Below are 25,510 nucleotides of genomic sequence, written 5' to 3' on the forward strand. Positions count from 1 at the left end.
TGGGCTGATTTGGGTTTTGTTGAAAATTTGTTTCCAGTCCGTATTGGCATTTGATATCAAAATTGATACCAAAACAAATTGGATCCACCATCACCATGGTCCTCTTAACTATAATTCTACAAGTTCTTGTCAAGTTTAATTTGGCCTCTCAAATAAACGACAATTTGGTTTTACTTTATGTACAGAAAATATTTAACTTGAGCTGCAGTTGTTCAAATATATCAATCAAACACGCATATCAAAAAAAAAAAAAAAAATTTAACCACAAGGTGTGGTGGGGTTGGCAAACTGCCACCTCCAGCTGGCGAGCTACCTGGTGCCTCAATGGCAGGGGTTTGAAACCCATTGGAAGCACTTTGTGGCTAGCGGCAATTCGAACCCCCAACAGGGATTAATCCCACCCTTCGGGTGTGAGGACACCTCGTGATATTTACCACAAAAAAAATTTTAATTTGAGCTTTGCCATTTTAATTTTAAATCTAAGTCAGCCTAGGCTTGAAATATTTCATCGCAAACATATGCAAAGCTATGGGTCAACCACGAATTTAACCCACTTTACTTGCCCTTTTAAATCCTAACTCTTACTAGTTGTACAGCTTCAACTTTAAGAAGAATATTTCACAAGTATAGCCGTGCGGCTATACTCTACAAGTAGAATATTCAACCGTATAGCCGGGCGGCTATACCTTTTAAATAGAAAGTTTCAAAAGCATAGCCGGCTATCCCCTTTCAATAGAAAGTTTCAACAGTATAGCCGATCGGCTATACTCGGTAAATAGAAGTATAGCCGCACGGCTATACAGTTAAATAGCATAATATGGATTTCTCTTTTTTAATTACTTAATTAGTAGTTATGTTTTAATTATTATTTAGTTAGTGAATCATTAGTATTTAAATATTTTATTAATCAAAAAAATTAATTACTATTTATTAAGTGATATAATTTATGAAGTGAATTAAAATATTTAATATTAAGTATTCACTAAAGAAATAATAATTAAAACATAATTACAAATGAAAGTAACTAAAAAAATGATAAGATATTACTTAATTACTACAAAAGAATATTTCAACAGTACGGCCGCCCGGCTATACTCCATAAGTAGAATATGTCAACAGTATAGCCTTCTACAATGTGTAAATAAGACGGGTTTAGGTGAGCTAAAATGCCTTTAGGCTGAGTTTGGCGTGTTTGCTCTGGTCAGCATTGTGTACTCATAAACTGACAGGAGTGTTGAGGTTGAAGTCAACTTTTGTCCTTTATTGAAGGAAGGTGTGAAGAAGCCCCTGTGATGTTGAATCATGTGGAAAGTAAAGTTATTGAAAAGTCATTGATGAATTGGAGACGGAAGGGGTAGAATTCAGCCCAACTGTGTTCTTGCCTTTTCTTTTTACTCAATAATTTTCCAATATTTTACATCTTGATACTAATAGAAGAGTATGGTTTTATACAACTGACCGAGAATATGGCAAGAGTCATTGTTATATTACACTCACACATTGACTGATTCATATAACAAGATGAGCTGAGCTGACCCCATTTCCTTCCTGCCACCACCTCATGTCACCGTAGCAATGGTGGCCGTCATTATTAAGAATGTTCCACAAATTGTACGTATTTCATTTTACATACCATCTCGTACGTAGAGACGAAGATGACCAGGAAAAAAAGAGATACATCCATAACTCCAGTCATCAATACAGGATAATTAAGCCGGTTGTCAATTTGGTATAGACTGAATTGGTACCTTGTGAGCCAGAATTTAAAGGGAGTGAGTAACCACAAACAAACCCATGAAGAAGATTCAACCCAGACCCACAAATGAGAAAACCTTTTTCAAGACATTGGTGTGAAGACTTAAACCTTGTCAATCACGTCATGTGGAAAAGGTTTCTCTTTGATTTTCACCTGATCCTAATCCATGGGACTGCTATGCCGTAGGATGATAACTCGTTGCTAAAAAATCGAAGTAATCCCAGCCACACCTACCTATACCCAGAAAAGAAATGTAATCTTTTCCACCATTTTATTTTATCACAGGACAACTTCATAGTGTCACTTTTTGCTCATGTCAGCAAATAAGCATAATTTTTCTGAAGCGGGAAGGCCTATATAGCTGATATATATAATTATCCCAATTTGGTTAGGTATCCATTCATGTTAATCTGCAGACTTGATGCGAATTTATGATAAATTTTCCAGATACTTTAGAGTGATATGCACCAATTGGAGTGGTTAGATCACAAACTGGATAGCAAATTCAACTCCTAAGGAAACGTATTAAGTACTAAGTCCGGAGGTATTCAATTTAGACTTTTAAAGAGTATATAAAAGTCTAGTGGTATTCAATTGTGACTTTTAAAAAGTACTTAAAAGTTTGGTGGTATCCAAAAAGTTAATGACTTTTAAAAAGCTTATTAAATGAATGACTTTTCCATACTTTCAAGGCTAATTGTTAAAAGCAAAAGTCTTGCCAATGTACTAGTGAATTTTATTAACTCTATTAAAGTATTTAAGAATTTGTCAACTCTATAAAAGTCACTCACTTAAAAAGAGTCTCTATAAGTATGAATTGGATACAACCCCCCTTCTAAGAAACTAGTTGATCTCAGCGTGATTGAAATTAGATTTAGGGCGAGTGCATAATTAACATTTTCTCAATAAAATGACATGTGTTAAACAAAATATATAAAGCTTACAGCATCGTCTGAGTCTCTGTGTGCAACATAAGCCTTTAATTAATGGAATACAATGATCTTTACTTAATTGTCATCTTCCTCAACGGGGCAAGTCATTAAAAATCGTCAAACCATTGGCTGAGCAATGATGAGCGTTTTCTTGATCATGGTGATCAGTAGATCTTCCTGTAAAGAAGGCTGGTTTCTCAGGTCTGGATAGACTAATGGTTTCACTTTTTAACATTAGAACAACCGATGACATAGTTGGCCTCTTGTTTGCATCTTCTTGAACACACAATAATCCAATATGAATGTATCTCAAAAATTCATTTGGACTGCATGAGTCCTTCAACAATGGATCCATCAACTCCAACCCTTTCGTTTCGGTCCATAACTGCCAAGCCTGCAATTAATACTCTTCAAAGATGTAAGTACTACTCTTAAATTGATAGCTACATTGATTAGTTTTTGAGAAACTTTTTGTATAGTTTAACCCAAATAAAGACCTTACATAGCCTATAAGAGTAGGTGCATGATTTGTTGGATGCATGAAAGTCTAAAAAGTTCCTTCTCCCCGTTATGATCTCAAGAAAAAGTACTCCGAAGCTAAAGACATCCGATTTTGCCGAATACAATCCCTCCATAGCATATTCTGGAGCCATGTAACCGCTAATTGCAAGGCCAAAATAATTGACATGTGGGTTAAAGCCGAAATATAGATTTAAGATTATTAATTAGATAGATGAAGGAACTTTACTAGGTGCCAACAATTCTTTTGGTGTTTCCTTGAGTTTGATCTTCAACTCCAAACATTCTTGCCATGCCAAAATCTGATATTTTTGGATTCATCTTGCCATCTAACAAGATATTGCTCGCTTTCAAGTCACGATGTATAACTCTAAGCCTTGAATCTTCATGAAGATATAGAATTCCTCCAGCGATTCCTCCTGTTATCATGCAACGGCTCGACCAATCTAGCTGTTCTCATTTTTTGGATTCTGCACTCACAAGTAAATAAAAGTTCGATTATTGTACTCAAGTTAGAAATTGCAAAGGCTTTTCAAAATGATGTATATGTACTTGTACCAAAAAGAAAATAGTCAAGACTTTTGTTTGGCACATATTCATAGACAAGTATGGCTTCTTCTCCTTCCAAACAAAATCCCAGAAGCCTGACAAGATTTCTGTGCTGAAGTTTGGCTACCAATGCAACCTCATTCTTAAATTCTTGTACACCTTGTTTGGAGCTCTTTGACAACCTCTTCACTGCTATTTCATGTCCATTAGCAAGTGTTCCCTAGCAAAGTATTGTCATCTAAAGTTTAGAGTTGTACAAATTGAACTAATTAGCATTAATCAGCACTGTATATTAATAAATAAGCATCAATAATTTCAAAGGCAAAGTGAGGAAATAAATTCATTTCTTCGTACCTTGAAAACTACACCAAATCCGCCTTCACCTAACTTGTTATTCTCAGAAAACTTGTTTGTGGCAGTTTCAATAGTTCCCAAGTCAAATTGTAAGGACTCAACACTCTTTGTATCATAGTCATTCCAACCTAAGCAAGCAAATAATGAGGTTATCCATATATTACATGAAAAGAACTCGAAAAACTTGGTGACAGAATAACGAGGTTATCTAGATTTTACCGTTTTCTTGATTTGGGGCAGTTTTGTACTTCTTTCTTATTGATCTTCTGCGTACGAAGAAGTAGCCCGAAGCAACAAGTACCACAGAGACAGCAATGCTGCCACCAATGAATATGGAAGGTGAAAGTCTGCTTCTTCCTCCTGTATGAACAATTTTACTCTCTTTTTTTGGTAAACTCTAACTTTTGGTGAAATTAAAATTCCAACCCTTTGCAATTTTCTCGTGATTAGAATTGAAAGGTTGGAACTATTATTAATCTCCACTGGTTGAAATAATTAGATCATCAAATTAAGATTATTTTTTTACAAGCCAAAATTCAAAACTAGCCTTTAATTTATAGTGAGATGAGAATCAATTAGAAGTTGGATGGTAGAAATTGTTATTAAATTAATCAAGCTGATTCTTAATACATTTGATATCTTTTGGCGCCTAGATAGTGGGAGGCACTTTACCTTTAGGCCTGGGTCCGACGGATCCTGTCGGAGGAGGAGAAACAGCACGATCTCGTGGAGACGGCGATGCTGCGGTGGAGTTGTGGAGGTAGAAGGGATAGACTTCAAATCAGACAGAAATCGTCCCCCGACATGTCTTCTAGGAACTTGTGTCATGGCTCCTAGAAGACACCAATTGCAATCTCCAGAGGAGAGGTCCTGCGTGCACTGCCCAAGCACGTACAGCGTAATGACCTTTGAAACGTTCGCTTCTTTCGTCGCAAACTTGCGATTGTTTTTAGAAGCCTCAGCGATTAGCTCACTTGCACTCGCTGCCAGCACCTGGGTGAAGCGGTTTTGGTCCGTTACATAACCACTTACATTCTGCGTGTTCCACATGAACAGGCGAGGTGACTCGGCGGCAGTGGAGAAGAAGGACTCGTTGGAGTAGCGTAACATGCAGTCGTCGTACCAGATTACAACCTGCTTCTTGGTGGGGCAGCGTTGGACGACCTCGGAGGTTGCGGTGGAGACGCAGGATTTGCAAGCATCGGTGGCGGCGAGGTCGCCCCTGTTAGTAAAGTCAAAGACAAAACATAGACATCCCTAAATGGCTTGTCTACCACCTTGTTACTTTTCCTTGTTTTCATATTCCTTGTTTTAGGGATGGAAACTCTCCATGTTTCCCTCCATGTCTTGTGCATTGTTTGTAACTAATAATCACCTTGTATACTTGTATATCTAACCCTTCACTAAGTAAAAAACTCAATTGGCAGATTTGAATTCTCTGCAAAACCTATCTTGTTCTTCTTATTATACATTCTCAACTCTCTCAATTACACTATATTTGGCATGGTATCAGAGCAATCGATTTTGGTTGCCTCTGCATAACCTTGTTCTTGCCTAAATCTCTACCTATCCTTGCCCATAATTTGCTGTTATATTATTCCTACCTCATACTTTGCCTTGCCTCAAAATTGGTCTTGATCACAAGCCCTTTTTGTGCTCTTGTTTGCTGAAGTTTTAAGCTATTTCTTCCTCTACATCCTTTTATATACTTACCTCATGGGTGACACCAACGACTCCATCAACGACTCCACGGACGACTCCTCTAAAATCGACTCCACCAAGATCGACTCCACAACACCACCACCACCCCGGTCCTCTCATGACTACTCTCCAATTACTCCTGATAAGTTGGATGGGTCCAACTATCCTGCATGGTCTCGTAGTGTTCGCTTGGCCATCACTGCTCGTCGTATGGCTGGTTTCATTAATGGTAAAAAGATTGCCCCTGCCATTGATGATCCTAGCTATGAAGCTTGGGATGAAGACAACTGTTTGGTGCAGTCATGGCTCCTCAACTCCATGACCAAAAATGTACGTGCCTTATTTGATCACTGCTCAACGGCTTATGCGGTGTGGGACGCAGCTCGGAAGACATATACTGTCACACAGAATAGCTCCAAGTTGTACCAACTCCGTCGTCAGTCAGTCACCACCTCTCAAAGTGGTGAACCTGTGAATGTATTCTACGAAAAATTACACATAATATGGCAGGAAATTGACAGCCTCCGTCCCTGCAAACATACCAATCCCGATGATGTGGCTCTTCACCAACAAGCACTTGAGGTGGAACGTGTGTACGATTTTTTGGGAGGACTCGATCCCAACTTTGATTCCGTTCGTAGTCGGATTCTTGCCATGAATCCGCTTCCAGCAGTCATTGAAGCTTATGCACTAGTGGTAGAAGAAGATAATCGCCAATCTTCCATGCTTGGCGGTGGGAGTGCAATGGCGGTCAAGCCATATCGGCCACCACACCGTACGTCCTCCGGACTTCCCCCCCGGGGTCCCAAAACTGACAATGCAAAGGGAACTGAGAAGTGCACTCATTGTGGTGGTGATCATCTTGTTGAGAAGTGCTTCAAGCTTCATGGTTATCCTGAGTGGTGGGATGCTTTCAAATCCCGCAACAAAACACCCAAGGCAGCATGTGTTATAACTACCGATGCCTCTCCATCTTCCACCCTACTCTCCGACTCCGAATCAGGTACACAACCCACTACATGGATAATTGACACAGGTGCCACTGATCATATGACTTTTGACTCTACTATGTTTTCCACAATATCTTCTAAGTCTCGTCATCCTTACATCACTAGTGCCAATGGAGTCCCCTCTAATGTTGCTGGTGAAGGAACTATATCACTTTCCCCTTCCTTATCTTTATCTCATACACTACTTGTTCCCTCCATCAATTGCAATTTGCTGTCTGTTGGAAAATTACTTGACTCACATAACTGTTATGCCACATTCTATCCTTCCCATTGTCTTTTTCAGGACCTCACGACTCACGCGACGATTGGGCATGGTAAACGAAGAGGGGGGTTGTATTCCTTGACGGTCTCTTCACCACCAAGGGCAGCTCATACTCAAGGTTCCAGCTCACAAGCTCGCAATCAACATCAGATTTGGCTTTGGCATCGTCGTCTAGGACATCCATCCTTTGGCTATCTTCAACGTTTGTTTCCGTCTTTGTTTCGTGGCCTAGATCATTCTCAGTTTCAGTGTGAAACCTGTGTATTGGCCAAAAGCCATCGAACTGTTTTTCCCTTAAGTGATAATAAAACGGAATTCCCTTTTGATTTGGTTCACTCTGATGTTTGGGGTCCTGCTAAAGTTTCTTCCAATGGCAAAAGATGGTTTATTACATTTATTGATGATTGTACTCGCATGACTTGGGTATATTTACTAGCTCATAAAAGTGACGTTTCCGCTGCAATCCGTGAATTTCATGCTATGATTACCACACAGTTCCAAGCTTCCATCAAAGTATTCCGGTCTGATAATGGTGGGGAATATGTGAACAATGTCTTGGCACATTTCTTTCGAGACCAAGGCATCATTCATCAAACCTCCACATCTTTCACTCCGCAACAAAATGGTGTCGCAGAGCGAAAGAATCGACAATTACTTGAGGTTACTCGTGCTTACATGCTGGATAAATCGGTCCCTCACTACTTATGGGGACATGCCCTTCTTTCTGCAGTATATGTAATTAATCGAGTGCCGAGTAGTGTTTTGAAGTTTGAAACTCCACTGAACACCTTGGCTCGTCATGTCTCTCTTCCTACAGTCCTCAAGCTGCCTCCTCGCATATTTGGTTGTGTTGTATATGCTCATGTTCCATCTCATCAAAGAAGTAAGCTGGACCCTTGTGCCATTCGATGTGTGTTCGTTGGGTATGGATCAACTCAAAAGGGATACAAGTGTTACCATCCTCCTACTCGTAAGCTCTTTGTTACTATGGATGCCACATTTCATGAAGATTTATCCTACTTTAAAGCTGCTATGCCCCCTTCTCTTCAGGGGGAGAGAAGGAATGAAGAGAAGGAAGAAAAGGAAGAAAATATCCAAGTCTGTGACAAAACGACCGGTCGCAACCCAGAAGCGACCGGTCGCTTTCCTGAAACGACCGGTCGCACTGACCACAGCGACCGGTCGCATTGCTCCAGCGATGATGAAGATCGACTCTGTGACAAAACGACCGGTCGCAACCCAGAAGCGACCGGTCGCTTTCCTGAAACGACCGGTCGCACAGACCGCGACCGGTCGCCTTGCTCCAGCGATGATGAAGATCGACTCTGTGACAAAACGACCGGTCGTAATCCAGAAGCGACCGGTCGTCGTGACAAAACGACCGGTCGCACAGAATCCAGCGACCGGTCGCCAAGCACCAGTGAACTTCAAAATTTGGACAGCGATGAAGGTATTGGAAAATTGTCGTTCTTATTTGGTGAAGATCCCGGAGGAGACAATTCAAATGGTTGCTGCGATCAACAACAAAATACAACCCCTTCTTCTCAACCATCGGACCAGTCGTCTCGTGATGAGGAAACACTTGAGGTAATTCCCGAAGCACCTAATGCTATACCATACACTCTCCCACCTAGGACCACTAGAGGAAAACCCAAGCCTCAATATTGTCCTGACCTTACTGCCAAATCTAAATATCCCATTAATAACCATGTTTCAACTCATAGATTGTCAAAGTCATATGCATCATTTGTCAATCAATTATCTACTGTATGTGTTCCAAATAAGTGGCAGGATGCTATAACAGATTCCAGATGGGCTGAAGCAATGGCGATTGAAATGGAAGCTCTGGAAAAGAATTCTACATGGGAAATGGTCCAGTTGCCACAAGGGAAGAAACCAGTTGGATGTCGGTGGATATACACCATTAAATACAAAGCTGATGGATCCATAGATCGATACAAAGCTCGATTAGTGGCCAAAGGGTATACACAAACATATGGAATTGACTACCAAGAGACATTTGCACCTGTTGCCAAGATCAATACCGTACGTGTTCTCATGTCATTGGCTGCAAACCTTGATTGGCCACTATTGCAGTATGATGTAAAGAATGCATTTCTTCACGGGGAATTGCAAGAAGAAGTGTATATGGAACCACCACCAGGGATCTCCATGGCACTTGGTCCCAACACCGTGTGCAAGCTGAGAAAATCATTATACGGGCTAAAGCAGTCACCACGAGCCTGGTTTGGAAAATTCACAGATTCTATGAAGCGCTTTGGGTACACTCAGAGCCACTCGGATCACACTTTATTCTTAAAGCGTCGTGGTGACAAACTTACGGCCCTTATCATCTATGTTGATGATATGGTGGTTACTGGTAATGACAATGAAGAAATGAAGAATCTGCAAAAGCTCCTTGCTAGTAAATTTGAGATGAAGGAATTAGGTGAGTTACAATATTTTCTTGGCATAGAAGTTGCTAGATCAACACATGGCATATTTCTATCCCAACGAAAATATGTGTTAGACTTGTTAACAGAAACTGGAATGCTTGATTGTAAGCCAGCTGACACACCTATTGAGCAGAACCACAAGTTAGGGATGTATCCAGACCAAGCACCCACTGACAAAGAAAGGTATCAAAGATTGGTTGGGCGACTGATTTATCTATCACACACACGCCCCGACATAGCTTATGCTGTGAGTATGGTGAGTCAGTTTATGCATCAACCAAGTGAGGCACACATGAATGCAGTAACTCAGATCATGAGGTACTTGAAGGCTGCCCCTGCCAAAGGGTTGATATTCTCCAAACATACACATATGAACCCAGAAGGATACACAGATGCGGATTGGGCAGGATCCATCACAGATAGACGTTCTACTTCTGGATACTTTACATTTGTGGGGGGCAACTTAGTCACTTGGAGAAGTAAGAAGCAAAAAGTTGTGGCTAGATCAAGTGCTGAAGCAGAATTTAGGGGAATGGCTCAAGGAGTTTGTGAATTGCTCTGGTTACGGAAATTACTGAAGGATCTGGGAATTAAACCATTGAAAGCTACAAACTTGTACTGCGACAATAAATCAGCTATCGAGATAGCACATAACCCAGTACAACACGACCGTACCAAACATGTGGAAGTCGACCGACACTTCATCAAAGAGAAACTAGAAAGGGGTATAATCAAGTTTCCATTTGTAAACTCAGAAAACCAACTTGCTGACATCTTGACGAAGGCCGTATCAAGTAAAGTTTTCCATGACTCACTGGACAAGTTGGGCATGCGTGATATCTTTGCACCAACTTGAGGGGGAGTGTTAGTAAAGTCAAAGACAAAACATAGACATCCCTAAATGGCTTGTCTACCACCTTGTTACTTTTCCTTGTTTTCATATTCCTTGTTTTAGGGATGGAAACTCTCCATGTTTCCCTCCATGTCTTGTGCATTGTTTGTAACTAATAATCACCTTGTATACTTGTATATCTAACCCTTCACTAAGTAAAAAACTCAATTGGCAGATTTGAATTCTCTGCAAAACCTATCTTGTTCTTCTTATTATACATTCTCAACTCTCTCAATTACACTATATTTGGCAGCCCCGGCAGAGGAAGAGGCCGTAGATGGCGTCGTTTGAGGAGGAGGAGTAGGCGGTGGCGTTGTAGAAGCCGGAGGGGCGGGTGGCGTTGGAGGAGAGGGTGGAGAGGAGGCGGTTGAGGTTGGACTGGAAGGTGGAGTTTGGGGTGAAAGTGGTAGTGTTTGGGCAGATATGGTATAGATAAACAGCTTCAGCTGGGCTGGGAAAGCTGAGCAGAGTAACAACAAATATGGAGGAGAGAATGGAAACAAGCATCAGATTATGCACGGAAGACATTTTGGTTTTCATGATCTTTTGATTACTGATCAGCCCAGTCCCTGTTTCTATTTCTAAAGCTAATTTATTATGTCCCTTAGAGTTGAATCATGTGGAAATTAAAAAGCTTATCTACAAGTCATAATTTTTAGAGGTGTCGGCTTCATCATCAGTGTGATGTAATTATAAATTGACAGGAGTGTTTTAAGTTAGCGGTCCTCTAAGCTGACAGCCAACCAAGGGGGTCGAGACTTGGGTAGAATTTTCAGCCCAACTGCGTTTCTTGCCTTTTCTTTTTCCTCAGTTTTTCAATATTTACACCTACAGAGGGTTTTGAGACTTTTAGTCTGCAATAATACAAGAGTACGGTTTTATACAACCAACCAAGTGGAGACGAAGATGACCAGAAAAGAAGATGGTATCCTATCCATCCATAACTCTCATCAATACAAGAGAGTGATATGACCACAAGCACAACAACAACCTAATTAAGCCGGTTGTAAATTTATTAGGTATTGACGTCACGAAACTGCAGAAGATTCAACCCAGACCCACAAAGGAGAGATCTTTCCAAGATACAGATGTGAAGACTTAAAACCTTGTCAATCACGTTATGTGGATGATAAATCTATGCTCAAAAATCAAAATCAAAGATACTGTAACTCACATGACAGAAATACCATTTGATGTTTTCAATCCTAACAACAGTCGTATGAAACCAAGAGTACAAGTTTCATATTTGTGATTGCAAATATAAACAGATAATACAAGATATAACATCTTGTTCATTCACGCTATCTAGGGTATACTGCAGTGATAGATCCTTCATCAACGGATGGAGTTGACTTACTGATAGATAGATCAGACTCCAAAGTTATCTTTGGCATGTTCCCCTCCGTTCGACTTCGAAGGAAAAATGCTGGCTGTTCAGGTAATGGCAGAGTCACAGAATAGCTATTAAGCATGAGAACTACGGATTTCATTGTAGGTCTGTCCGCTGGATCTTCCTGAACACAAAGTAACCCGATATGCACACACCTTATAACTTCACTCCTGGAATAAGAATCTCTCATACTCGGATCCAACAATTCCAAAGGCGTCCCATCTCTCCATAGTTTCCAAGCCTGCATAAATTGAACAGTTTTATTTATGTTGTGGTGGTGTTAGTGCAGAAGAACAAAACTACGTTGTTTTCAGTTTAAGCTTACATGGCTCACGAGGTCTTCAGCTGCGTCAGTTTGAAAGAAATAACTATTCTTCTTGCCACTTATGATTTCTAGCAGTAAAACACCGAAACTATATAGATCGGACTTGACAGAAAACTGTCCATGCATTGCATACTCTGGAGACATATAGCCACTGCAAGAAGCACAACCATCCATCAGTATAGAAATTGTAACAAAATTTAAGGAGTAAACTTATCATATTCATGTCAATAATTTAATCCATTCAATTTCGTGTAAGACTAAGTGGCTTTCATTATTTATAGAGCATGAACTATGATTCAAAAATTACATCATCCCTGTCTGAGTTCATACAGATATTATCAAGGGTCAAAGTGGACTTTCTGTTGAGTGCAGATGGGAACATTTCTCAAATTCATCAATCCAGATAATGCAGAACAAAAGTGGTCATGAGAAAAGAAAAGATGAATGAGAGAACTTACTATGTTCCAACAATTCTACTTGTGTTTGCTTGAGTTTGATCAACCCCAAAAATCCTGGCCATGCCAAAATCAGATATTTTTGGATGCATCTCCCCATCTAACAATATATTGCTGGCCTTGAGATCACGATGTATAATTCTAAGTCGGGAATCTTCGTGTAGATACATTATTCCTCGAGCAATCCCTGCAATAATCTTGTAACGTCTTGACCAATCCAATTGTCCTTGTTTCTCAGGGTCTGCAAATCATCAAAATTGAGCAATCAAGTTATCATCAAGGAAACAGATTCAAATACATGTTGAAGTAACATTGTTTTTGCAGGAGAAAAGACTATCAGATGTTTCAGGGCACAAACCAAATAGAAAATAGTCAAGGCTTTTGTTGGAGACATATTCATAAACAAGTATCTTTTCTTCTCCTTCCAAGCAAAATCCATATAGCCTGACCAAATTTCTGTGTTGAAGCTTGGCTACCAATACCATCTCGTTCTTAAATTCCTCTGCACCTTGGCCAGAGTTCCTTGAAAGCCTCTTCACAGCTACTTCTTGACCATTTGAAAGTATACCCTGAGAACAACCTTCAATCAATCAATCGATGGAATGTACATTCTTGCACAACTTTTACAATTCCCAGTACTGATTAAAACCTCCTTAGTTTCTCAAAATATTAAGACTTTAGATTTTCCGATGCAGAAACGTTGATATACATACATACCTTGTAAACTTGACCAAATCCACCTTCCCCTAACTTATTATCATCAGAGAAATTGTTCGTGGCCGCTACAATGGTACTAAAATCAAATTGCAAAGACTCTATAGTACTAATGTCATTCTCACCTACACAAACAAACAAGAAAAGCATTCATGTATAAAGATGAGGAAACAAAAGTATGCTTTTGATTTGTATGACAAACTAGAATTCATTTCAGATATATATTCTTTACCGCTTGGTGCCTCCGCTGCACTGCGCTTCTTTCTTGCTCTCCTAGTAATGAAACAGCAGCCCACAACAAAAAGTAGCATAGAGACCGCAATTGGGACAACAATGGCAACAATTGTAGGGATTTTGCTTTTTCCTGCATAATAAACAATAAGAATCTACACTATACATAAAACTAAATATGAAGAAATTAGTAAAACGAACAGCCAAATCCCAAAACCATATTCTCCTGTTCCAATCCAAAGTTCACCATAGTTAGCATAGATACCTATTCCCCCCCAACTATTTTAAGACATAATTTGAATTGAAAAGCTGGTCACTTCACTTTACCTTTAGGCGGCAGAGGAGGAGGTAGAGCCCCCGGTGAAGGCTGAGGTGATGACGTGGAGTTCTGTTGGTAGAAAGGGTAGACTTCGTACCTAACGGTACAACTCGGATACAACACTCGTGCCCCTTCCTTTCCACTGCAACAATTCGGAAATTGGGCTATGGCACCCCTGAGACACCGGTTGCAATCCGCTGAGGACAGGTCCTGCGTGCACTGCCCCAGGCTGTAAATCGAAACCAACCCACTAACATTCCCCTGACTCGTCGCAAACTTGTCGGTGTCGTTGGCAGCCTCGGTGGCCACCTCGTTCATACGGGTGGACAGGACCTGGTTGAAGCGGGTCTGTTCGGTGGCGTTCTGGGTGTTCCACATGAACAGGCGAGGTGTCTCGGCCATGGTGGAAAAGAAGGACTCGTTGGAGTAGCGTAGCATGCAGTCGTCGTACCAGATCACGACCTGTTTCTCGGTGGGGCAGCGCTGGACGGCGTTGGAGGTTGCCGTGGAGACGCAGGATTTGCAAGCGTCGGTGGAGGCGACGTCGCCGCGGCAGAGGAAGAGGCCGTAGACGGCGTCGTTTAGGGTTCGGGAGGAGGCGGTGGCGTTGTAGAAGCCGGAGGGGCGGGTGGCGTTGGAGGAGAGGGTGGAGAGGAGGCGGTTGAGGTTGGACTGGAAGGTGGAGTTCAGGGTGAAAGTGGTAGTGTTTGGGCAGACATGGTATAGATAATCAGCTTCAGCTGGGCTGGGAAAGCTAAGCAGAGTAACAACAAATATGGAGGAGAGAATGGAAACAAGCATGAGATTAGTCATGGGAAGCATTTTGATCTTGATGAAGCCAGCCCAGGCCATCCCCTATGCTTAGCTAATTAAGCTAGCTAGTCCCTCCCTGTTTATTTCTCAAGCCAAGTTGAACTTGAAAGATATATTATCTCAGTGGTGGTTGTCTTTATCATCAGATTCATAGAAATAGAAGAGGAAGAAGAGACAATGAAATAAAAGACAAAAAAACAAAAGTTTGAAACAGAGGAAAATGGGAGGCGGGAGTGGGAAGGATAGAGAGGGCAGTGGCGGTTGTCTTAGGGAGGTTCACTGTTATACCCAAAGTTCATTTGCAACATAATAAAAATGCTTTTAACTTCTTTTAAATTACAAAATTGCCATTGATTTCTTAAAACAAACACAACCCCAAAACCTCATAAAAAAGCCCAAAACACTCAATAGGGCATCAAAGTAATTTAATAATCAAAATTAAATTCAATAGGGCCAATTGTCAAATTTTGGGTTTTTTTTTAGTTTGTTTATAGAAACTAAATTATGTATGGTTTATTTATAGTTTTACTAATAAGAATAGATATTTGACTAAATATCTCTTGTCGTTATCATATTGATATTGATTATTATTATTATTATTTGCAAGAATATTACAAGAAGAAAGTTTTACCAAATCGAAATGGGTTTCGTGAATAAATTCACAAAAGAAAAGTCACAGCAGGACTCTAAAGTGAAACTAGTTTTAATGTTTCCGTGTGTTGACGGGCATATCTCACTTCAACTGTCTGTCGCCATGAAACCATCTTACTCAAATTCGTTGAAGAAAAGGAAGGAGATGAAATGACAAAACAAACTATATAAAATAAAAATATTATCAAACATAAGACGATGGAGACGGAAGTGCCCAAAGGGATTATTTATTTCTCCACCCAGTTCATCAGAAGGTTCCACAAGAACGCATCACATTGATGGACTTAATTTATCAAACAATATAATAGTAAACGATTATAATTCAAATGATTAAGAACAATTACTCATGTATCTCGATCGATTCTGAAAATAAAAAAAACAAACAATATAATATAGGAGGAGAAGAGGCCATATTAATACAATGTTTAACGAAATTTAATGGAGGATTGAAACGTGGGTTTAATTTTAATTGCCCACAAATTAGCATTTTATCAAAGGCCAACTCCAACTTCATAATGCAAAGATTAAAATTGTCATCTGACTCGACGGGGAACATTAGAACAATATAATCCAATATGGATGTATCGCAAAAACTCATTCGGACTCTTTCAACAACGGATCCATCAACTCCAACACTTTCGTTTCGTTCCATAATTGCCAAGCCTGCAATTATTACATTTTAAGCATGTATGTATATCTAACATTGAGATAGCTACATGTATTAGTTTGAGAAACTTTTGTATGATTTAACCTTACATAGCCTATAAGAGTACGTAGGTGCACATTTTGTGGGATGAAAGCCTAAAAAGTTCCTTCTTCCTGTTATGATCTCAAGCAAAAGCACTCCGAAACAGAAGACATCAGATTTTAAGAAATACAGTCCCTCCATAGCATATTGCAAGGATTCAACAGTCTTCATATCTTTTGCATAAGAAAAAAGGCAAATAATGAGAGTTTCGCAAAAAGGTATATGGCAGAGACATGAAAGTATATCCCAAAATTTTAATTCTAAATATATCTACTTCTATCATTTTCTTTTCTTAGGGCCGCATCGTACTTGTTTCTTGCTCTCCTGTGTAGAAAGCAGTAGCCCAAAGCTACAAGGACCACAGAGATCACTAGAAGAGCAGCGACGCCGACAATGATATTAATGGATGACTGCTTGCTTCTTCCTGCAGTCGGGGTCGGATTCCCACACTTGGGCGGGGGTGAAAGTGGTTGTGTTTGGGCAGCTATGGACGATGTAACGAAACTGCTTCAGTACTGGTGATGAAGCTGAGCAGCAAGCAAACTGATATATTAAATTATTAATCATCATCCCCGGCCCTTGCTCTTCTTAATTAGGATTATGTAGCACGTAAGTTATATGGTTAAGTTCAAATGGTTGAAAATTGCAAGCTTGACTTGGACTTGGAGGATCACCCTGGTCGTTGACCCTAGACTCTCAAGCGTGTTGTGATTCATATGAGGAACTCATGCAAAGGAAGGGACCTACAAAGTAAAAACGTGCATGCCAGCCAAGTTTGACTTGGGCAACTCTTACTACATGCTTTTCCACAGCAATTTATACAAAGAAATGACAGCTAGGGTAGGGTGAATACACGCATTCACAAGTTTACCATGCTCACTCTATGATTAGTTATTTCTCGGCCGAATTAACCTCATGGCAAACGAGAAATAATTTACGCTAGCTTTTTCTTTTTTCTTTCGGTCAGAAAGGTTGTTTTCAATGAAAACCGGCAGAGCCCACGAGAAAACAAAGAGAAAGAGACAACAGAGGAAGTCCACAATCAGCCAGGCAGGACCTTCGAAGAAAGAAAACAGAGAAAGCAAGGAGAAAACTACCAGCTGCAAACCAATACAACATCCTACGAGTCTGAGAAGAACTCCATGTTGAAGCTTGGCAAACAAAGACAACATTAATTCTCGTACACCTTGTCTCGAGTTCTTTGACAACCTTTGCATTTGACTCATACCTCTTCTTTTTTCTTTTTTCTTTTTTTTTTCTTTTTTGTCATTGGTGAAACAAAAGCTGTAAAGATTATGTCATCTGTCTCAACGGGGCACATCGCTGGAAATCGTCAAACCATGGCAGAACAATTATGATCAGCTTCTACTTGATCACGGTGATTAGTAGTTCTTCCTGTAAAGAAGGCTGGTCGCTCTGGTCTGGAAAGACTACGAGTTTCACCTTTCAACGCTAGAACAACTGATGACATGTTTGGCCTGTCGTTTGCACCTTCTTTAACACACAATAACCCAATATGGATGTATCTTACAAATTCATTTGGACTACATGAATCTTTCAACAATGGATCCATCAACTCCAACCCTTTCCCTTCATTCCATAATTGCCAAACCTGGAATAAATACCTTTCACGGATGTAAGTACTGTCTCTTTGATCTTAGTTGGACAAAATGTTGTATAATTAAAATACCCTGACGTAATTAGTAACATAAAATCTTACATGTGCTATAAGAGTAGGTGCACAATTTGTGAGATGAAAGCCCAAAAAGTTTCTTCTCCCCGTTAGGATTTCAAGCAAGAGTATTCCGAAGCTAAAGACATCCGACTTTATGGAGTATAATCCTTCCATGGCGTATTCTGGAGCCATGTAACCACTTGCATACCCAACCACATATCATGAGTGTGATCAATGAATTATATCATATAATGGGGAAGCATAAGTTGAAAATTAACTTACTAAGTGCCGACAATTCTTCTTGTGTTTCCTTGAGTTTGATCAATTCCAAACATTTTTGCCATTCCAAAATCTGATATATTTTTGGATTCATATCGCCATCTAATAGGATATTACTATAGCTTTCAAATCACAATGTATAATTCTAAGCCTCGAATCTTCATGAAGATATAGAATTCCTCGAGCAATTCCTTCAATTATCGTGCACCGTACGTCTTGACCAATCCAGTTGCTTTCGTTTGTTGGGTTCTACGATCTCGTTCACCAAACACAAGGAATGCCACATTAAAGTTGGATGTTAAAAAGAATTACATTAATATTGTTGACAATTAATAAAGTGACTTCATCATCACATGACATACCAAATAGAAAATAATCTAGACTTTTGTTGGACACATATTCATAAACAAGTATAGTTTCTTTTCCTTCCAAACAAAATCCAAGAAGCCTGACGAGATTTCTGTGTTGAAGCTTGGCAACCAATATAACCTCATTTTTGAATTCTTCTACACCTTGCCCAGAGTTTTTGGAGAATCTCTTAACTGGTATTTCTTGTCCATTAATTACCAAGTATTCCCTGAGAATGTATACAAAGGTATTTTATCCAATCCATTTCCCGGTGCCTTAAGTAGAACTAGAGAGACTTTACACGTATAAGATTAAATGATTAATCCCCTAAATATAGATGGATTGATTGCTAATTACATACCTTGCAAACCTCACCAAATCCGCCTTGACCTAACTTGTTATCGTCGGAAAACTTGTTTGTGGCGATTTTGATGGTTCCCAAGTCAAATTGCAATGACTCAATAGTGTCGTTTATATCACTTCTAACTAAACAAATAAATAATGAGTTGCACGTAAACGACTAGAAAACCTATGAAAATGAAGGAAATTAAGATAACCTCTTGCATTTGAATAATTGCAGTCAATTTTTTACCTTTTTCTTGTGGTCGTGCATTTGTACATCGCTGTTGCTCTTCTGCGGATGAAGCAATAGCACAAAGGTACAAGCAGCTCACAGACAAGAACAAGAACAAAGACGACAAGGATTGTGACATCTGTATGATGAACGAACAACAGTACCTTTTTGTTTATTGTTCTATACTCGACGAGAAGAAAAGAGGAAATGTGAGTTGCAAAGATTGACCAAACATTTATGTCCTAATTATGCAGTAGTTTTACCGTATCCAAGGATAGGCGGGAAAACCTCGTCTATTGCAGTGCCGTAGAAGGGGGAGAGTTGGTACCTAATATAACAACTGGGATATAGAAAACGTCCTCCTTGGTATTGGCATTCTTTTGAAACTATATGTCATACGGCTTCCTCACACCATTTGCAATCTGCACTGGACAGGTCCGGCGTGCACTGTCCAAGGCTGTACAGCGTATCATTATTGAACCCTTTTATTTGGCCTTCTTCATTGGCAAAGTACTTGAGAACAGTGCCATTAGTATTATTGGCGGCTGCCTTGGTGACTGATTCATAGTACTTTCCAGAACCTGGTTAAAGCCGACCGGTGGTTGCATTGCATTGCATCCGTAGACGACCGGAGGAAGTTGTTGTTGATTATTGGCTCAAATTGCACCCACGTGTGTTGATAGTTTCTTCATGATGGCTGCCACACTAGCCATCACATGGCCAAAGGAAGAATTGTGTCAGCCGACCAAATATTGTGGGTGGATGCTGTCAAGTGGTGGCAGCAGCTTTGTAGGAGAATAACAACCTTGCAGAGCCTTTGCAGAGGAATATTGAAGCTTTGGCAGAAGATGGGAGCACGTGGGAGACAAAAGCCATGCAAACTTGGCTGGCTTTCTGACTTCATAGTTGGCCTCATAATTTGACTAGCTGGCCTTCACCCGTTGGCTTCTCTATAAATTGAGAAGCATGGCAGCAGCTGAAGGAGGGAAGTAGAGGGAGAGAAACAGCAAGAAGCCATTCGGCAGAGAGAAGAAAATTCTCTCAAGTTGTCTTTGCTTTGTATTTTCAGTTTCTCTTCCTATTGTAAATGTGTGAGCTTGGGTTATTTGGGTCTTTGGGAAATTGAGTGATAAACACTGTTGTATGTTCTCATTGATTATAGTGGAATACTCCGTCGTCTCCAAACTGGATGTAGGCATTGCCGAACCAGTATAAATCTTGGTGTTCTTGTTGGTGTTGTTTGTGTTCATTTTATCTCCTGCTAGTTGTGTTTATTTTTTCACTCGCACTCGATTGACGCTTCCGCACAACAAGTGGTATCAGAGCTCCAGTTTCGACTGGGGAAATTGGCGTGCTACAGTACTGTGAACAGTACCGGTTCTACAGTGCCGTGAACAGTAGCTGCGCTACAGTAGCCGTGAATAGTGATTTGCTACAGTAGCCGTGAATAGTGCCGAGTGGATTTGATGGCTGGAGATAAAGATGAATCTGTGAAGGAGAAGGAGTCGGCATCATCTTCGTCGGCACCTACATCCAATAGACATCCAATCGCCACTACAAGGTTAGAGGTTGAGAAATTCAATGGCTCTAATAGTTTTGGTATGTGGCAATGTGAAGTTATGGATGTGTTGTATCAACAAGAATTGGATATAGTTCTGGAGGATAAACCAGAAGATATTGATAACAAGCAGTGGACGCGAATTAATCTTCATGCTTGTGCCACTATTCGATCATTCCTTGATAAAGAGTTGAAATACCCATATATGAAGGAAACTTCTGCTAAGGAGTTTTGGACGAAATTGGAGGAGAAGTATATGACCAAGAGTGCAGAAAATCGGCTCTTCTTGAAGAAGCGACTCTTCCGATTTCAGTATCGTCCAGGTATTTCTATGCATGAACACCTCAATGATTATAATAAAATACTTGCTGATTTAGCAAACCTTGATGTGAAAATTCCTGACGAGGATAAGGCACTATGTTTGTTAAATTCATTGCCTGATGATTATGATCATTTGACAACTACTTTGTTGTATGGAAAATCCGAGGTGAAACTTGAGGAGGTGTCTGCGGCATTGGTGAATCATGAGTGTCGTAAAAGGGATCAGAAGACTCACAATTCACAAACCGAGGCACTTGTTGCAAGGGGTCGAACAGAGGAAAGAAAATCTGGGAAGCGGGGAAAATCTCGTTCAAAGTCGCGAGGGAAGTTTCCTGCTAAAGACGAATGTGCCTTTTGTCGCCAAAAGGGTCATTGGAAGAAAGACTGCCCCAAATTGAAGAACAAAGAGAAGGAGAAAGCGAGTTCTGAAGCAAATGTTGCAAAATCTGGAGATGATGATTTCGAGTTTGCTTTGGCTAGTTCATCTGCTGATGGTCACTCCGAGGAGTGGATTTTGGATTCAGGTTGCACCTATCATATGTGTCCCATTCGGGAATGGTTTTCTAGCTTCGAGGAGCTGGATGGTGGAGTTGTTTTGATGGGCAATAATAATGCCTGCAAAACACAAGGAATAGGCAAAATCTGTTTGAAGATGCATAATGGAACAGTCAGAGAATTGAGTGATGTTCGGTATGTACCGGATATGAAGAAGAATCTCATCTCATTGGGCGCTTTGGAATCCAAGGGTCTCAAGATCACCATGGAGGGTGGAGTTCTTAAAGCTGTGTACGGGGCACTGGTGGTGATGAAAGGTACAAGACGAAATAACTTGTATTTCTTGCAGGGGAGTACAGTTATTGGTGGAGCAGCTGTCACCGAAGCTGCTGACGCAGATAGCACAGACACTACGAGGTTATGGCATATGCGTCTTGGGCATGCTGGTGAAAAAGCGTTGCAAGGATTGGTGAAGCAAGGCTTATTGAAAGGTGCAAAGGCATGCAAATTGGAATTCTGTGAACACTGTGTGTTGGGTAAGCAAACTAGAGTAAAATTTGGCACTGCTATTCACAACACTAAAGGCATTCTTGATTATGTTCACACTGATGTTTGGGGACCTTCCAAGAATGCATCTTGGGGAGGTAGCCATTATTTTGTCTCCTTTGTTGATGACTTCTCTAGAAGAATATGGGTGTACACCATGAAGCGTAAAGATGAAGTCTTAAAGATATTCCTGAAGTGGAAAAAGATGATTGAAATGCAAAGCGGTCGAAAGATCAAGACTCTCAGATCAGACAATGGTGGTGAATATAAGTCTGATCCTTTCTTGAAAGTTTGTCAAGATGAGGGTATTGTGAGGCACTTCACGGTTAGGGAGACACCGCAACAGAATGGGGTGGCGGAGCGCATGAACCGTACTTTGCTTGAGAAAGTTCGGTGTATGTTGTCTAATGCTGGTTTAGGCATGGCGTTTTGGGCTGAGGCGATTACTTATGCAAGCCATCTCATTAATCGGTTGCCGGCTGCTGCGAACGAGGGCAAAACGCCCATGGAGGTATGGTCTGGTAAACCTTGTACTGATTACAAGTATTTACACATATTTGGTTGTTCTGCTTACTATCATGTCAGGGAAAGCAAGTTGGATCCAAGAGCAAAGAAAGCTCTATTTATGGGCTTTAGCACTGGCGTGAAGGGATACCGACTCTGGTGTCCAGATGAGAAGAAATTTGTTGTAAGCAGAGATGTGACTTTTGATGAGGCTGCTATGGTTAATCAGAACAAGCATGAAGGTGAAACTGAAGCGACCAAGACCATGAGTAGTTCAAAGCAGGTGGAGTTACTAAAGACTCCGGTTGTTCCAGTAAGGTCTGATGTTACAGACACTAGTCCTGCAGTTGATTCTGATGATGAGGACGATGAAGAGGAGGCACCTACCCAAGAGCCTCCACAGCAACAAGATTTTATTGCAATCAGAAGACAGAGAAGGGAAATTCGGAAGCCTGCTCGGTTTACTGATATTGTGGCATATGCACTTCCTGTTATTGAAGATGATATTCCATCCGCCTTCAAAGAAGCTGTCAGAAGTTCAGAGAACGTGGAGTGGAAGAAATCTATGGATGAGGAGATGAAATCTCTTCATAAAAATGAGACTTGGAAGCTGGTTCAGTTACCAAAGGGGAAGAAAGCAATTGGTTGCAAATGGGTTTATGCCAAGAAGATGGAATCTTTGGGAAAAGACAATGTAAGATTCAAAGCCAGATTGGTAGCTAAAGGCTACGCTCAGAAGGAAGGCATTGACTACAACGAGGTATTTTCTCCTGTAGTAAAACATTCTTCTATTCGTATTTTGTTGGCTTTGGTTGTGCAGTTTGACCTCGAGTTAGCTCAACTTGATGTCAAGACGGCGTTCTTACACGGTGATTTGGATGAAGAGATTTATATGTCTCAGCCAGAAGGTTTTAAGATTGCTGGCAAGGAAAATTGGGTTTGCAAATTGCAAAAATCATTGTATGGCTTGAAGCAGTCTCCAAGACAATGGTACAAGCGATTTGATAGGTTTATGATCGGGCATGAGTACACAAGAAGTCATTATGACCATTGTGTATACTTTCGCAAGCTACAAGATGGATCCTTCATTTATCTGCTTTTATATGTTGATGATATGTTGATAGCATGTAAAAGCAAAGTGGAGATTGAAAGGTTGAAGACTCAACTCAGTAATGAATTTGAGATGAAGGACTTGGGAGAAGCTCGGAAGATACTGGGTATGGAAATTGAAAGAGATAGAGCGAAAGGCAAGATTAGTCTGTGTCAGAAGCAGTATTTGAAGAAGGTACTACAACGTTTCGGGATGAATGAAAATTCAAAACCGGTTAGTACACCTCTTGCCCCTCATTTCAAACTTAGTGCTTCTATGTCTCCTAATACTGATGAGGAGAGTCATTACATGGCTCAAATTCCATATGCAAGTGCTGTTGGTAGTTTGATGTATGCTATGGTGTGTACTAGGCCTGATATTTCACAAGCTGTTAGTATTGTCAGTAGATATATGCATAATCCAGGAAAAGGGCACTGGCAAGCTGTGAAATGGATTCTACGGTATATTCTGGGTACTGTGGATGTTGGTTTATTGTTTCAGCAGGATAAAGTTAATGGTCAATGTGTTGTTGGATACGTAGATTCTGATTACGCAGGTGATTTGGACAAGCGTAGGTCCACTACAGGTTTTGTATTCACTATTGCTGGAGGTCCAGTAAGTTGGAGGTCGATTCTGCAATCTACTGTTGCTTTGTCGACTACTGAGGCTGAATACATGGCGGTAACAGAAGCTATAAAGGAAGCCATCTGGCTTCAAGGGTTGCTTGATGACTTAGGGGTTCAACAGGACCATGTGGATGTGTATTGCGACAGTCAGAGTGCTATTTATTTAGCAAAGAATCAAGTTCATCATGCACGTACGAAACACATTGACGTGAGGTTCCATTTTGTTCGTGAGATTATTGAAGAGGGAGATATTCTTCTTGAGAAGATTGGAACCACCAACAATCCTGCAGATATGTTGACGAAACCAGTTTCGTTGCTCAAGTTTAAGCATTGCTTAGACTTGATTGGAATTTGTAAAATTTGTTGATTGCCCCGTGGGGGATTGGGAGACGACCATTGGGAGTATTACGAGTTTGGTACAATTTGAGCCAAGGTAGAGATTGTTGATTATTGGCTCAAATTGCACCCACGTGTGTTGATAGTTTCTTCATGATGGCTGCCACACTAGCCATCACATGGCCAAAGGAAGAATTGTGTCAGCCGACCAAATATTGTGGGTGGATGCTGTCAAGTGGTGGCAGCAGCTTTGTAGGAGAATAACAACCTTGCAGAGCCTTTGCAGAGGAATATTGAAGCTTTGGCAGAAGATGGGAGCACGTGGGAGACAAAAGCCATGCAAACTTGGCTGGCTTTCTGACTTCATAGTTGGCCTCATAATTTGACTAGCTGGCCTTCACCCGTTGGCTTCTCTATAAATTGAGAAGCATGGCAGCAGCTGAAGGAGGGAAGTAGAGGGAGAGAAACAGCAAGAAGCCATTCGGCAGAGAGAAGAAAATTCTCTCAAGTTGTCTTTGCTTTGTATTTTCAGTTTCTCTTCCTATTGTAAATGTGTGAGCTTGGGTTATTTGGGTCTTTGGGAAATTGAGTGATAAACACTGTTGTATGTTCTCATTGATTATAGTGGAATACTCCGTCGTCTCCAAACTGGATGTAGGCATTGCCGAACCAGTATAAATCTTGGTGTTCTTGTTGGTGTTGTTTGTGTTCATTTTATCTCCTGCTAGTTGTGTTTATTTTTTCACTCGCACTCGATTGACGCTTCCGCACAACAGTTGTGAGGTGTGTTAACGGCGGTGGAAAAGAATGGCTGGTCGGAGTAGCGTAGCATGCACTCATCGTACCATATCACAATACCTTTTCCGTTTGGGCAGCGTTGGATTGCATCCATACTGGCCATGGCCACACAGTTTTCGCAAACGTCTGTGGGCGCCACGTCACCGTGACAGAGGAAGAAGCCATAGACAGTGTCGTTGTCTGAGCTTGAGTTTCTGCCGATGGTGTCGTTGTAAAAGCCGGTGGTAAGGTAGGAGTTGGAGTGAAAGGAGAGAAGTAGGAAGTTGAGATTGGATTGGAAGGT

The 25,510-nt window shown here is 40.7% G+C and overlaps 1 protein-coding gene and 2 pseudogenes across 2 annotated transcripts; all 3 read right to left on the minus strand.

Annotated features, from left to right (window-relative positions):
* Nucleotides 1-2,662: 2,662 nt before the first annotated feature.
* Nucleotides 2,663-5,337, minus strand: LOC110761579 (cysteine-rich receptor-like protein kinase 25; annotated as a pseudogene). The gene is made up of 6 exons (XR_015835343.1): nt 4,783-5,337; nt 4,111-4,238; nt 3,766-3,976; nt 3,437-3,677; nt 3,191-3,348; nt 2,663-3,082 (listed from the first exon to the last, which is right to left on the minus strand). The product of XR_015835343.1 is annotated as a cysteine-rich receptor-like protein kinase 25 (transcript).
* Nucleotides 5,338-11,587: 6,250 nt separating this feature from the next.
* On the minus strand, nt 11,588-14,919 carry LOC110761577 (cysteine-rich receptor-like protein kinase 10). Its single transcript, XM_088252742.1, has 7 exons — nt 13,874-14,919; nt 13,548-13,679; nt 13,319-13,440; nt 12,960-13,170; nt 12,605-12,842; nt 12,147-12,297; nt 11,588-12,062 (listed from the first exon to the last, which is right to left on the minus strand). The coding sequence occupies exons 1-7, from the start codon at nt 14,715-14,717 to the stop codon at nt 11,733-11,735; spliced, it is 2,028 nt and encodes a 675-aa protein (XP_088108868.1). The 5' UTR covers nt 14,718-14,919; the 3' UTR covers nt 11,588-11,732.
* Nucleotides 14,920-17,384: 2,465 nt separating this feature from the next.
* Nucleotides 17,385-19,092, minus strand: LOC110763052 (cysteine-rich receptor-like protein kinase 10; annotated as a pseudogene).
* Nucleotides 19,093-25,510: the final 6,418 nt, after the last annotated feature.

The sequence above is a fragment of the Prunus avium genome, chromosome 4 (genome assembly GCF_965620075.1).
Source record: "Prunus avium chromosome 4, drPruAviu1.hap1.1, whole genome shotgun sequence".
Lineage (NCBI taxonomy): Eukaryota > Viridiplantae > Streptophyta > Magnoliopsida > Rosales > Rosaceae > Prunus > Prunus avium.